At 40.0% G+C, this 15,212-nt stretch overlaps 1 protein-coding gene across 2 annotated transcripts in view; it reads left to right on the top strand.

The window, feature by feature from the left end:
- LOC133980350 (cell migration-inducing and hyaluronan-binding protein-like) overlaps nt 1-15,212 on the top strand; it is a 115,634-nt gene that overhangs the window by 46,869 nt on the left and 53,553 nt on the right. For both annotated transcript variants that reach the window (XR_009925169.1, XM_062419057.1), the window contains exons 11-13: nt 8,651-8,820; nt 12,485-12,694; nt 14,340-14,545. Coding sequence is in view for 1 of the 2 variants with exons in the window: in XM_062419057.1 (XP_062275041.1) it covers nt 8,651-8,820; nt 12,485-12,694; nt 14,340-14,545 (586 nt within the window). In the remaining variant the exon portion in view is untranslated. The remainder of the gene's footprint in view (nt 1-8,650; nt 8,821-12,484; nt 12,695-14,339; nt 14,546-15,212) is intronic.

Genomic DNA, 15,212 nt, shown 5'->3' with positions numbered 1-15,212 from the left:
AGAATAGCCCAGGGCTATTTATCAACTTGAGTCCAATAACTTGTGCCAGGATTTTACATGTTGAACTTTTGACAGTTCTAAATGGCATAAATGATGATAAGTGTACAAAATAAATGTTGTGGAGAGGACTGTTGGCCTGGAGCAGTACTGTAGGATTTAGCATTATTCTACTTCTACCCTGACATTTACCTAGCCTTGTAAAGCCGGGCTGCATCTCTCCAGCTCAGTTTTCACCATGAGATTTAATATCCACCGTCAAACCAATTCAACCAGCAATCAGCAAGTAAGAGTATTTAGATGATGAGTCCTCTCAAAACACGCAAACCCCATTTATATGGAGCTCTTTTTTCTATCTTTATTCAAGAGCTTCACTATTAATTTGAGAGCACTATTTATTGATTTCATGTTCAGATTTTGTAATATTGCCCCTGGTGCATACCAAACACTTTGTTCACTTAACTTCACATTCTTAAATGACACCAGTATCAGCTCATTGAATTTACTTTTGTTTTCTACTGTCTTCATGTGTTAGCTACGTTATTCGTCTTTGCTGCTGGCACCTCTCCATTTCCTAAACTTTAAAATACAGCAACTTCCATTTTGTTATTAGTTGTTGCCTAGCAACAATGTTCACATAATGTACACTTGGGTCTCTTTAAATCTAATTAAAGAGTACTGTCTAGATCTGCTCTAAGTGCCTTGAGATGAGGATTATATGATAGATAGATAGATAGATAGATGGATGGATGGATGGATGGATGGATGGATGGATGGATGGATGGATGGATGGATGGATGGATGGATGGATAGATAGATAGATAGATAGATAGATAGATAGATAGATAGATAGATAGATAGATAGATAGATAGATAGATAGATAGATAGATAGATAGATAGATAGATAGATAGATAGATAGATAGATAGATAGATAGATAGATAGATAGATAGATAGATAGATAGATAGATAGATAGATAGATAGATAGATAGATGGATAGATAGATAGATAAGCATGACTTTATCAGTTCAACTTGAAGGAACTAATAGCACCATTAAAATATAAAACTTGAGGTCCTTGACTTTGGTTCATGTTGGCCAGCAATCTGCTGGATCTGCTTAAAGTCGTGATGAAGGTGACGTAGTTTTTATTCCTCCAGCACATCAACAGGGGGTGCTGTACCACATGCAGCTACTATTATACTGTATGCAGCTATTATAATAAAAGGTATGGGCGCTTGTGTATAAATGAACCGTACCAGCCTGTACTGGATGCTCTAGGAAGGCAAAACAACATTGGTCAACACTACACCTGGCCTATTAGTTGGGGGTTGTTGCACAAAAAATCTGAGAGCAGAAGTTTCATGAGCTCACAGAAGCAGCCTGAGCACAAGGAGAAGGGCTGAGGCTTGAGCAGGAAATCTGTTCAAGCAACCATATAATAATAATAATAACTTTATTTATGTTGCCCTTTTTTTTTACAAAGTGCTTTGACAGACAAAGCAAAGACATACAACACAGAGCAGTAACAAGGCCAACATTTACAATATGAAAGTAGAAGACAATGAAATACAATAAGGAGATGATGTAAAAAGAAAAAGAAAAATGAACAAATGACAGCACATAAAAGAAAGTCTGTAGAAATGAGTGTTAAGATGCGATTTAAAATAAGTTACCGATTCTGCGAACCTTATATCTTCAGATTGGTCGTTCCAAAGCCAACAGGCCCTGATGGCAAAAGCGTGGTCACCATTAGATTTAGGGCCCCACCTGTGGATCTAAGGCTGAGGGCTGGCTCATACAGGGTCAACATATCTGTTATGTAGCTCTGAGCCAGACCTAGACTCAATATGAGTGTAAACATACATACATACATTTGAGCAGAAGCAGAGCAAATCGAAGTGCAAGCAGAGGCTATTTGAGTGCTAGGGCAGGGTTTTGAGGGACAACATTACAAAATGTGAGCATGAAATCAATAAATCATGCTCTCAAATTAAGATTCCAAATTGGTATTCCTTGACTAAAGATAGGGGGAAAAAGCACCATACCCTACATTAAGAACTGTCAAAACTTGAAGTATGTGGAAAGCTCCCACCAATATGTGACAGACAGTTGAACATACCTTTCCGAAACCCTGGCCGTGACTCTGCTGCTCTAAACGCCTCCACTTTTATGATTCCAGGCTTCCCACCAGATGTTGGAAACTGGCTGCAGGGATTTGCTCCCGTTCAGCCACAAGAGCATTAGTTAGCTCCAACACTGTGGTTCACAGTTGGTGATCCAGTTTATCCAAAAGGTGTTCTTCCAAAGCGAAGTGTGCAAAGCCTTTCTTTATGGATCTGTGTTGCTTAATAACGTTCCTCAAATTGATGCCAATTTCTGAGTTTGCTGTTTCAGAATTTTGAAAGTGACACTGACTCCAAGTAGCTGCCATGGTCTCCCTAGATAGAACATCAGAAGGAAAGACCATCACAGTACAGGTGATCTGGTTAGGAAGGGTACATGTTTGTCTCAGTGAAGACTATAACCATCATTGATCTCTAACAGCCTTTTTGAAAATAATTCTGTCTCAAGTAAATACAAATACCATGACATCATTTAATGCAAAACACAACCGGCCTTGTCAGACAGATATGGTCAGAGTTCTCGTGGAATTTCAATTTCCATTAGATGTTAAAAAAAGTAATTACATATCGGTGATCATATTCTTATGAGTACATAACCAACTGTTTAATTTTTGTCATATTTTACACCACTTCCTGCTGACTCACATGGTCTCCCTTGGGTGTACCAACCACAGCATCCTGTGTCAGGCAGCCAGGCAATCAATCAATCAATCAATCTTTATTTGTATAGCGCCAAATCACAACAAAGTTATCTCAAGGCACTTTACACATAGAGCAGGTTCTAAACCGTACTCTTCAAGTTTTAATTTATAAAGAGACCCAACATTCCCACATGAGCAAGCATTTAGCGACAATGGCAAGAAAAAACTCCCTTTTAACAGGAAGAAACCTCAGGCAGAACCAGGCTCAAAGTGGGCGGCCATCTGCCTCGACCGGTTGGGGTAGAGGGGAGAGAGAGGAAGAATAGGAGAGAGAGAGAAGCACATAGAAAATAAACATTGAAGCTAGAAGGTCCGGGACTGGAATCTGTCATCCGGACGTCTACAGGCCCAGATTGCCTGTGAGATGAGAAAGCACAGACAACTCCGGGGAAGAAGTGTAGGTTACTGAATGCATTAATAGTACATGAATGTTATTGGATATAGATGGATGGATAGAGAGAGAGAGAGAGGAGGAAAGAGGAGCTCAGTGCATCATGGAGGTAGGAGTCCCCCGGCAGTCTAAGCCTATAGCAGCATAAACTAGGAGCTGGCTAACTATAAGCTCTATCAAAAAGGAAAGTTTTAAGCCTACTCTTAAAAGTAGACAGGGTGTCTGCCCTCCGGACCGAATCTGGGAGATGGTTCCACAGGAGAGGAGCCTGATAACTGAAGGCTCTGCCTCCCATTCTACTTTTAGAGATACTAGGTACCACAAGTAGGCCTGCGTTCTGGGAGCGCAGTGTTCTGGTAGGTACATAAGGTACTATAAGCTCTTTAAGGTATGATGGAGCCTGACCATTAAGAGCTTTAAAAGTGAGGAAAAGGATTTTAAATTCTATTCTTGATTTTATGGGAAGCCAATGCAGTGAAGCTAAAATAGGAGTAATGTGATCTCTCTTTCTAGTTTTTGTCAGAACGCGTGCAGCTGCATTCTGGACCAGTTGGAGAGTCTTTAGAGACTTGTTAGGGCAGCCTGATAATAATGAATTACAATAATCCAGCCTAGAAGTAACAAATGCATGGATTAGTTTTTCAGCATCATTTTGAGACAGAATATGTCTGATTTTTGAAATGTTACGCAGATGAAAATAGGCAGACCTTGAAATTTGTTTTATGTGGGAATTAAAGGACAAATCCTGGTCAAATATAACTCCTAGGTTCCTTACAGTAGTACTGGAGGCCAAAGTAATGCCATCCAGAGTAGTTATATCATTGGATAATGTGTTTCTAAGGTGTTTAGGGCCAAGCACAATAACTTCAGTTTTTTCTGAGTTTAACAGCAGGAAGTTACAGGTCATCCAGGCCTTTATGTCCTTGATGCATGTTTGTAGTTTAGTTAACTGGTTGATTTCATTAGGCTTTATTGATAGATATAATAACACCTGCTAATCCCTCATGAAGAGCAATTTATGAACCACCAGCAACTCTGTGCATGAGAGTTAAAAAATAAAAGGCAGGAGGCACCACTAGTAAACTGGGATCTTAAAAAATCCAATATTTTTTGTAAGTTTGCACTAGATTCAAAGTGTGCGTTTGTAGTCCTTGCTCCACTGGTACAGGGAGTAGGAGGAGAAAAGGGATTAAACACGTGGGTGTGAGATCTTCTGTCTTTCAGATTTCACACTTGAACATTTCTTTGATTTCATTTTTTCCCCTGGTATCACTTTGTTTTTCCTAATCAGCACATTTGTGTTGTTAAAGATGTGAATGTGTAGGAGTGGAGGATGTGTGGAGCAGAGCTGTTATCACTGCTGCGCCATTCTTCTCCACACTGTTACTTCTTACTGTTATTTTGTCGCCCTTTTTCTTCTCAAGCACTCCTTTTGGATTCTCCTTGTTCTTGTTCATTTGCTGAGCTGCAAATTGGCCTTCCAGTGAGCTGCTCTTTGTGAAATACAGATTACTGCTCCTTTTCAAACTTGTTGAAGCCCAGTGTGAGTGTATGTGTGTGGGTGGGTGGAAGCACAGGTTCAAAACTGAAGGGTTTCTAAAGGCCTCAGTATGCTTCAACTTCAACTGAAATGGTCTGTTCTGAATCACCACAATCAGTCATGGAGGGATGAAAAGTCCTGGCTGCATCCTGCTGTCTCCCCAACTTCTCTCCAACACTCTTTTATTCATCATTGCAGTCTCAGCACGGTGAGGTTAGCAGTGCACATGGACACACCTCAAAGCTTTCATGGTGTTGAACTTGATGGTTCACTCAAAAAGTGAAGGAAGTGGAGTGAAGAATGAAAATAAAGACCCAGAAAGAGTTCAAACACTGCCTGAAGGCAGGACACACATTATAATTGTTGAGTTGATTATAAGTCTGATTTGCGTTTGGCAAAGGATTGAGCCAAGCTGGAATGAGACTGTTGGGGTCAGTAGTGCTGACAGCCATTACAGTATATTACTGTTGTAGTGTGTGAGGTGTTGGGTTGTATTTGTCATGTGGTCTATCATTCTCATTACAATTAATTTAATCAGGCTTGATATTTACATCTGGAACACCTTCATCAGTCTATGTTGTTCTATCTCTTCCACATTTAGTCTTTCCCTTTTTAGTTTTAATGTCTATCTGTACACAGTTGGCCAATGACTGTGGGCAGGATTGAGTGAGTTTTTACAAAGTTTGTCAGACGCAGCCTCTCTGATTCCATGGTCAGAAAGGATGTGTCAGATGCTTTTAGAAGATGCAGAAACAGAGAGGGAATGGAGGAGATAGGATGGTTTTAGGGCGTACTCACACTAGGCCTGGTTGCCTTGTACCATGCCGAGCACGATTGTCCCCCCTGCCCACCCCCCCCCCCTGCCCTGCACTCACATTGCATAGAACACTCCGGGATCGAGCAAGCATACGTCACGTCATTGATGTCACAGTTAGCGATCACACACACTGCCCGAGTCTAACTGAACCATGCCTGAGCCCACCTCTGCAAGCATGGGTCGCCTAGTGTGAGTACATCCTTAATCAGCACACTTAGGCAGGCTGGTAGGCTGCAGAGATTGGTTATTGACTGGGTGGACCTGGCATGGCGAAGCAGCAAGAGATGACATGTGGATGAGTTGGCAGTGGAGACCTGGACACAGGAGAAGTTGGATAAGTAGTTGCACAAGAAGATCATAAAAAATAAGTCAAGTACTGAGAGAGAGGAACTACCACTGAACAATCTGGTGATGAGTGGAAGGAGAGTACTTGAGCTGTGAGTTGATGAGTTGATTGCAGACAGGTGCCAGGTCAGAGAAGCCTCCACGTCGACGGAGAGAGCTCTGCGTAGGTACAGAAGTATAAATCAGGCTTAAAAATCACTTCTGTCCACACTATAACTCCCTGAACAATAAGAGAACAAATGTTTTCTTTGTCCCTCATTCGGTCGACAAACAACAAAACTGTTCCTCACAGCCAACATATGTTTAGCAGTGTGACAGACACAATCTGATCACTCTGCTGAGTCTCTGTTAGTTAAATCTCCATCTGTGATACCAGACACTATTAGGTGCTTCAGGAAGTTCTCCTGTTAAATATTCTGCTACGCAGCCTGAGACTGTGTTGTTTTCCAAAATCAGGTTTTTTCCCAAACACACTGAAATACACAGGACCAGTGTTTTCTAGCTTAAGCTGTGTTTAGAAAGACATCAGCTCTGTGTGAAAAGACAGCCATCTCATTAATTTGAATGGTAGCACTGTGTTGATGCAGTGGGGGTGTCAACGCAGAGAGCGCAAACCAAACAAAAACCGCAAAACGACTTCTGTAAATGTTGAGTGTCTGATAAAACTTTAAATGCACCAATCTCCAGCTGGACTTTCGTGGATTGTATTTCATTGTCTCACTGGTTACGTAAACACGCCTGCAACAGCACAGACCCAACAGCACAGACCCAACAGCACAGACCCAACAGCACAGACCCAACAGCACAGACCCAACAGCACAGACCCAACAGCACAGACCCAATAACACAGATCCAACAACATAGATCTAACAACACAGCCCCATGCACAGGACTGTTTTCAGTCTGATTCCATACACAGAGATCAGCAATTCATTGTATTAACTCTGACATACTGTTCATATTCTACACCTTCGCAGTATGTTCTGGTTAATTTTGACCCGGTCTAAGAATCCCCTCCTACTATATTTTGGGCCAGTTTAGGAAAAGTCATCAAATTTCAGATTAAAAAAGACATTTAGGATGTTTTTACAGCTGTCAAATGTAAAAATGGGTCAAATTGGACCCAAACAGTATGTAAGGGTTAAAGCTGAGGCTTCATAAAAAGATAATGTCAAGATTCAAAAATAAATGTGCATCTACACGTTTACAATGTTTATTATTAGTTTAGGTTTGAGTTCAGACAGGACATTAGGGTGGTTTTGGAGGCTGTAGCTGGTAGTGCTGTTTGAACATTACAACTTTAATGAAGTTAGGACTTGCTGCAGGACTGTTGTATAAGACTGCATTAGTTTATGCTTGGTGAACCTTATCAACTGGCAACTGAGTGTAAGTCAGAATGTAAGATTATCTTTGCATAAGGGGGATATGTTATGACTCACCAGCATATGTTCTATACAGTGTGCACTTAACTCCAGTTTTTCTGGCCTGCCACTAGTATACATGGTCATGTCACTGTTAGCCTCTGGTGCAATTTCCTTTAATATGACAACATGTCATCTTATGTCAAACAATTCACTTTAAAGTGTAACCAATAGTATAATGTTACCTGTGTCTGAGTGCCAGGTCTGCAGTGAGCTCAGTAGAGGAAATAGTTTTGAAACTTCTGGCACAATATAGTGAGCAGTTTGAAATAGAAGGACCACCAAATGATTGCACATTACTTTCCCTGCACAGCATGAGCCTGACATACAGCGCAGTGCAACAGCCATCAAAGGCTACACCTGGATGCAAAAGTAAAAATCGACTAATTTGCACTCACACTTCTACGGCTTAGATCAGCAGGAAAACTCTCCTGGTTTTAGTTTTTTGGAGCAGTTTCTAAACTACTGTAATGATTGTCTTCAGTGTGAAGGAACATGTCAGCCAGTGCAGCGCTGTGGCTCATTATAACAGAGGTCTACAGCACAGCGGATTAAGATATATCAGACTTTGAATACACACACAATACTTGTTAGTTGATCAGTTCATTGTTGGTTTGGCTCTGCTTATGAAATTTGTTGACTATAAAAAAAAATATAGAAAATCACGTGCTTATCCTTTAAGTTGGCTACAAGCTTGAATAGATTGATCTGACAACATTTTATTAAATCTGTCTCAGATGTAACAGGTTGTAAACATTCCTGTGATTTCCTGAACATACTTAATGCTTTCCGACTTGACTTCAGCTTTTTGGATTTTACAGCTAAAATCTGTATCATAGTAAACTTCAGTGCTGTGTTTTAGTGTCTGACAGGCCTTCAAACTCATGGATCTCAAAGTCATGAAACAGTACGCATTATGTTATTATAAGGGTTACATCCTGCCTCTCCATTCTGTTTTACAAAGAGAAGAAAAATTGGTGCTACAAACTCTGACTCATTCAGCATTATGTACTGCATCATAATTATATGCAAACATCTGCTCTCACACACACACACACACACACATTTTTTTCAGTCTGTGGTGAGAATATGCATCTTTTTAAACTGTACTCATCTGATGTTGAATGGAGTGTTTAGTATAAAACAGTGAATCTAATGCAGCACTGTTGACAGATGAGTGTATGTTCACACATCAGTGTTCAACAGATGTCTCTATATACTGTGTGTGTTATGTTGAGCCCCTTGAGCTGAGGTGTGTGTATCTGTGTCTGTGTCTGTGTGTGTGTGTGTCTGTGTGTCTGTGTGTGTGTAGGTAAGGCCCAGTTCATCCACATGGGTGAGGAGGTGAATGGAGTGGATATGAGGGCGGAGGTCGGCCTGCTGAGTCGTAACATCCTGCTCCGTGGTGAGATGGAACCTGCCTGCTATGGCAACGAGCTCTGCAAATTCTTTGATTTCGACACTTTCGGAGGACATTTGAAGGTACGGTGGCGTCCACATATTGTCCGTTACTGAGGGGATACACATATGAGCCCGTTTCTACCCAGAGGTCACTGAGTACTGACAGTCAGACCTGTTTGCACACCTGTCTGTATGTTTTGTAAAAGCAGTGCTCTGTGTGCTTTAACGTGTGCTAAACATTTGAGTCTAGTTTTCCTCAGTTTCCTTCAGCATTTTTAATTATAAAGTCCTCTTAGCATTTTCAACTGTCACCATCTTTGATGTGCACAGTCAGTTACCATGGTTACAGCTGTTGTAGCAGTCTATCCTGAGATTAGCAAAAATGGCACAGTTTAACTGTTTATAGAAGACTGTAATGCTGTAAACTGTCTTTAAATACAGCTACTGTTCACAAACATGATCTATAAAGACAGCAGAATTAATTCAACAGTTTTTTCTCAGTATTACAACATGAACAACATGAGTAGATTTTCCTCTTACTTTTCTTTCCAAGACATGTCCCACACTGATCTGCCATAACTAGACTGGAGCAAATCATAGCAGGTTTAATGCAAATGAATTATATTGAGGCCATTGCCAATCTTTTGCTTAGCTATGATGCAAGTTATGTTTTATTAATGTAGACATATTCAGCTTTTAACCATATCTAAATTATTCATCTTAATTAGCTTCACTGAAAATGCAATTAAAGAAAAACCACCTAGACTGTTTCCCTGCAGCTGCTGATCAACAAATATAGAGACAGGTCAAAGGTCAAGTTCCAAACTCTATCCTAATCCTAATCATCATGTATAAGACTTATTATCAGTGAATACATGTCTTCTACAGTCAGAGTACATATGTAGTAGGAAGAGTCAAAGGAAGCAAATCGAATTATAGCAAACTGATGATTTAAAACATAAATCAAATGCCAACATATTTATGGATTTTTTAAATGTCTTTCAACATTGGGCCTCATACAAGAACCAACTATAGAGTAGATTTGTTCAAAAATTCTGATCTGATGATGAGGGTATATGAAATGTCAGTTGACCACCAAAGTTCTTTAGTTAATCGTGAGGGGAACATGAATGATACATTACATCATCATAATACATTAAGTTTCATCCTCATATGTATTTTTCTGTAGGTTTTAGCTGTATCGCACCATCCTCATCAGCAAATGGAGTTTGCTCAGTTGTCATGGAGATTGATCATTTCATTTATCGATCTAGAGCCGAGACTAATCGATTAATTGGTGGACAAAAAATGAATCGGCAGCTATTTTAATAGTTGATTAAGTTCTCTTTCTACCAAACAGTCATTGGTTCTGCTTTCTGCTTTGTCTTGTATGACAGTAAACTGAATATCTTTGGGTTTTGGAGTGTTGGCCAGATAATACAACACATTTGAACACACCTAGGACACATTTGACTATTTTCTCACATTTTCAATCAATCAATCTTTATTTATATAGCGCCAAATCACAACAAAGTCATCTCACGACACTTTACACATAGAGCAGGTCTAAACCGAACTCTTCAGGTTTCATTTTAAAGAGACTCAACATTCCCACATGAGCAAGCACTTAGTGACAATGGCAAGAAAAAACTCCCTTTTAACAGGAAGAAACCTCAGGCAGAACCAGGCTCAAAGTGGGAGAACATCTGCCTCGACCGGTTGGGGTAGAGAGGAGAGAGAGAGAGAAAGGGAGGGGGGGAAGGTGATAAGGAGAAAGGCGAGAGAGAAAGGAGAGGAGAGAAAAACACATTAAAAATCAACATTGAAAATAGTAGGTCCAGGACAGGAATGGGTGATCCTGATGTCCCCACCTCCACCTGTGAGACGAGAGAGCACAGAGAACTCCGGGGAAGAGGTTTAAGTTAGTGAATGCATTAATAGTACATGAATGTTAATGGATAGAGAGAGGGAGGCGGAGAGAGGAGCTCGGTGCATCATGGGAAGTCCCCTGGCAGTCTATTTTATGGAATAAACACTCAGTGAATTGTTAGTTGTAGCCCTTCATTGATCATAAGCATGAAGAAGGATTGGGAGGTGCTAGGCATCTTTGCAAAAGCATCATTTGCACATACAAACACTTATCCCTTTCATGCATGGTCCACTCCATTAGACAGATATCTGGAAGTCATTTTGGACCATTTAAGTTGTAGTACCATGTCTCAACCACCCTGGTGGCAAACCCCCAAAGTGTTATCTGAAATTCCATCTGAATATCATTGTTGGCGCTCTCTGTCATTTTGAAATACTGCATCATAAATTCAAAACTGCTTGTAGAGGACATGCACCAATTAGCTCTTTTGTCAAGTTTTTAATAATATTTTTCTTTAAATTATTGGCATCATTTTTCACTTGTTTAAGTGTAAAAAACAAACAAAAAAGGATTCCTCTGTGATTAAATAAGTCATGCATGAAAGGGTGAATGTAGGAGTGCTAAGTCGACTTTAACTGTAGATATACAATGAAAAATCTTCAAAGATAAATGCAAATATTTCCAGATTTTCCTATAAAAAAAATCAATTTTACAATGCTATTGCGCTAATATACCACTCAAGGTTAAATTAGAGCAAGTTAAGATGCTCAAAAAGCCTGTTTTATGTACCAGCATGTCAGTCTGTCTGCATGAAGAAGAAAAAAAGAAAGAGGAGAGATGCTGGGAGACAGGAAAAGAGGCTGTGGTTGTATTCCTGCTGCCCAGGGCAAGCTATCATATCCTATTATACATTTCCATCATGTCATTTCACATATTTCTCATGCATGGGTATGTGTGCAGAATACCATGAACACACACACACACACACACAGAGATAGGAAAGCCGTGGTGAGATCTCAGTGAAGTAGCCTCGGAGTATAACCCTACCATGCTGTTATTGCTGCGTTTAAACCTCGTATCTCCACATAAATCAGCTGCAGTTGGAGCATCTCCTCAAAAGCTGCAGTCTTTCAACTTAAGTTACAGTGAAGAGTGCTCTGGTTAGTGAACAAAGCTGCTTTTATTCACCAATGAAGCTCCATCTGCCCATATCCACTCCTCTGTCACTGTCTCAAACACATCCTTTCATCTTTCCCTCATTCTCCTTGTCTCTCTGCTTTCTTCTCTCCACCTCTTTATTTTTGTTACACCCCCCCCCCTTTCTGTTCCACTCCCTATATCCAAAGTTTTATTTCTCTTCTCCATGCCTTTCTCATTATTTTGCCGAATCTCCCCTTCCCTCTTTCTTCACTCTCACCTCTATCCATCCTTTCATCCACCTGACTCCAATCACACGTGAACTGTGTCTAACCTCTCCCTATCTTATCTTTGAAGTCATCCCTCCTTCTCATCTTTCCTTGATTCCTCCATCCTTCCATCCTCAGTCCCCACCTGAATCTCATCACCATTCTATTACATTCTCTCTTTTTGTTTTCATCATCATTCCCTTCTTCCTTTTAGTCTGCCTGCCCAATATTTTTTTCCTTTGCTCCTTCCCTCTTTACACCCCTCCTTACTTCTTACATCATTCTAATGCCTCCTCTGTTCTTTCTTTCCTTTCACCCTTTTTTCTTCTTCTTCATCCTTCCTCCTCATATTTTCAATATTTTACTTTCATTTTGTGATTTTTTCTTTTATTTATGTCATTATGTATCTGTTTATTATTTCTTTAGTGAGCAGGAATGACTGACTTTTCATCCTCTCTGCTGTCATTAGGTAGAGCGAGGCTTCAAGGCAGTTCATATATCTGGCATGGAGCTTCAGCACATGGGTCAGCAGACAATGGGACACTATCCTGTCCACTTCCATATGAATGGTGATGTGGACGAGAGGGGAGGCTACAACCCCCCCACCTTCGTCAGTGATCTATCCATCCACCACTCCTTCTCTCGCTGTGTAACCATCCATGCCTCCAACGGACTACTGGTGAGTTTTTCTTTTTTTTTTTTGTATTTGTTTGTATTAAACTACTACATGTGTTGTTTTACAGGAGTATGTGTCAGAGACTTCCTGGCCTGACAACCTCATAGTAATGACAGTGATCTGCTTTTGGACAGAGTCAGGCTAGCTATGTCCCTCTGCTTCCAGTCTTTATGCTAAAACAAGCTAACTGACTGCAGTTTAACGCTTACATACTGTTTGGGTCAAATTTGACCCGTTTAGACATTTGACAACACCCCAAATGTCTTTTACTCTGAAATTGAATGACTTTTCCTAAAGTGCCCCAAAATGCACATTCCATGTATTGAGGCTGTTCTGGGCCAAATTATCTCAGTATCTATTGACATGTGTTTTAGTGAAATGAATAGTTCATAGTTTTAATAAGGATTTCTTTTTATGATGTAGCAGTGAAGACTGATGGCTCTAATGGTTATACAATAAACCCCACACTTCCATAAAGTTCTTGTCATTTTACCTTTACATAAAATACATTTACATCATTATTGCTATGTTATATTTTCATGTCTTAGGTCAAATAGGACATGATATTGTGTGATAGGAGCTGAGTGGTGTAAAAGCTAAAAAATACACTCTCTCTGCTCTCTGAAACATGAATCAAGGTTTAATCACATTTATTGATCAGTCAGATCCACTATTGATGCTTTCTAAACAGATCCATCGCTCAAAATTTGATATAGACACTTTTTATGAGGAGATTCTTAGACCGGGTCAAAATTGATCCAGAAAAATACTGTGAGGGTGTAGAATATGAACAGAGCTCATTTATTACAGCTAATGACATACTGTACATCACTATCAAAATACAGGACACATAGGACATTACTTAATGGAACATATATCATACAAGCATGAAATAAATGTTAGCTACAATAAAAAAAACAGAAATATGTCTTTTGCAAAAATCCAGTAGAAGCAAAGTCAGTGATTACAGAGCTTTTAGTAACATTTTAAATGTGGCTTCATAGTTTTCATATCATTGCTGTGGACAATCTATGACTACGATCCAGGTTAGGACCATGCTGTGTTATCCTCCCAATAACCCCTTTCTAGATTTCCCCATCACTGCACATTTGAGTGTTAACTATAGAATTAAAGCCCCAATAAACCTTAGAGAGACAGAAGCTATAGAGGCTGAACTGGGGGGGGGGATACAGAGCTGGAGATATGCATATGTAAAAATGTTTTTGGGGAATGTCCTTGGTGAGTGACTTTTGGAACACAGTATGCAGTTCTCTCAGTACATCTATGATGAAGGCTGTGTGACATTTAGACACTTTCTTGCAATGTTCAATCACATAGAGTTGTGGATGTAAGGAGATGAAACATTTTATTTGTATTTATTCATCCTTTATTTAACCAGGCAAAGTCCCATTGAGATATTAAAATCTCACCTCCATTCAAAACATGGATGGAGGTGATAGTGGAGGAACCCTCAATTAAGAATGCTGGTACATTTAACAAAGAGGAGCAAAGATGAGGAATTTTTCATTGGAAATGTGATACTTTAACAGCTGACTGAACTCTGTCTGTGATTGTTTCTCAAGTTAGATTTAAGAGAGAAGACCTGCAGCGTGTCATATAAGCTAAATGTATCTCTGTGCCCTCACAGGTAAAGAATGTAGTGGGCTACGACTCGCTGGGACACTGTTTCTTCACAGAGGATGGACCGGAGGAGAGGAACACATTCGACCACTGCCTAGGTATGAAGGTGCGAGCGGGGAGTCTGCTGCCGTCAGACAGAAACAGCAAAATGTGCCGTTACATCACCGAAGGAGCCTACCCAGGATACGTGGCCAACCCACGCCAAGACTGCAGGTAATCTGTTTAGTGTCTTCACTCCCACTCTGTAGAGGCTGAACTTAGAAAATAATGCGCAAGACATTTAGAATATTTCCATTTTATATAAACGTATTTACAGCCTTATAAAAACATTGGGTGGGCTAAAAAAGGTTTATGTAGCACAAGTCTGATAGAGAGTCAATGAAGCATTGAAACCAGCTGATACAAGTTATGTAAGGGATATTGTCATAGGACACACATGGCCCAATTCTCTCCTGCTTTAGCACAAACGTGTTATGTTCAAAAGTGAAACAAATAGGTCTTAGCTATTAAATTGCTGAAGATTTATGTAAAAGGTGGTTACTCTACACTGATTCTATGCAGCATAAGTTGTGGTGTGAGTAATACGACTAATACCCCTTTTTTGAAGAAGAGAATTCTAAGTAATTGTGTTACTAGTTATGACAACCCCAACACACATAGGGCCTGATTGACTAAAGGTTTGCGTGTGTAGAAACGTGTGCAAACTTGACATCACCCGCAGAAAATATGCAAGCTGATCTACTAACGCAAAGCACTGAGGTTTGCATCTTTCAACTGTGTAAGATAGTACGCGCTGTCCATTTAGTAGTTTACCATAATGAATGTAATATGAGACGTTACAACCCCAGTGTGTAAAATACAGGGAGGAGAAAATGCAAAT

The sequence above is a fragment of the Scomber scombrus genome, chromosome 1 (assembly GCF_963691925.1).
Source record: "Scomber scombrus chromosome 1, fScoSco1.1, whole genome shotgun sequence".
In the NCBI taxonomy this organism is placed as follows: Eukaryota; Metazoa; Chordata; class Actinopteri; order Scombriformes; family Scombridae; genus Scomber; species Scomber scombrus.
This window is presented reverse-complemented; position numbering and strand designations above follow the sequence as displayed.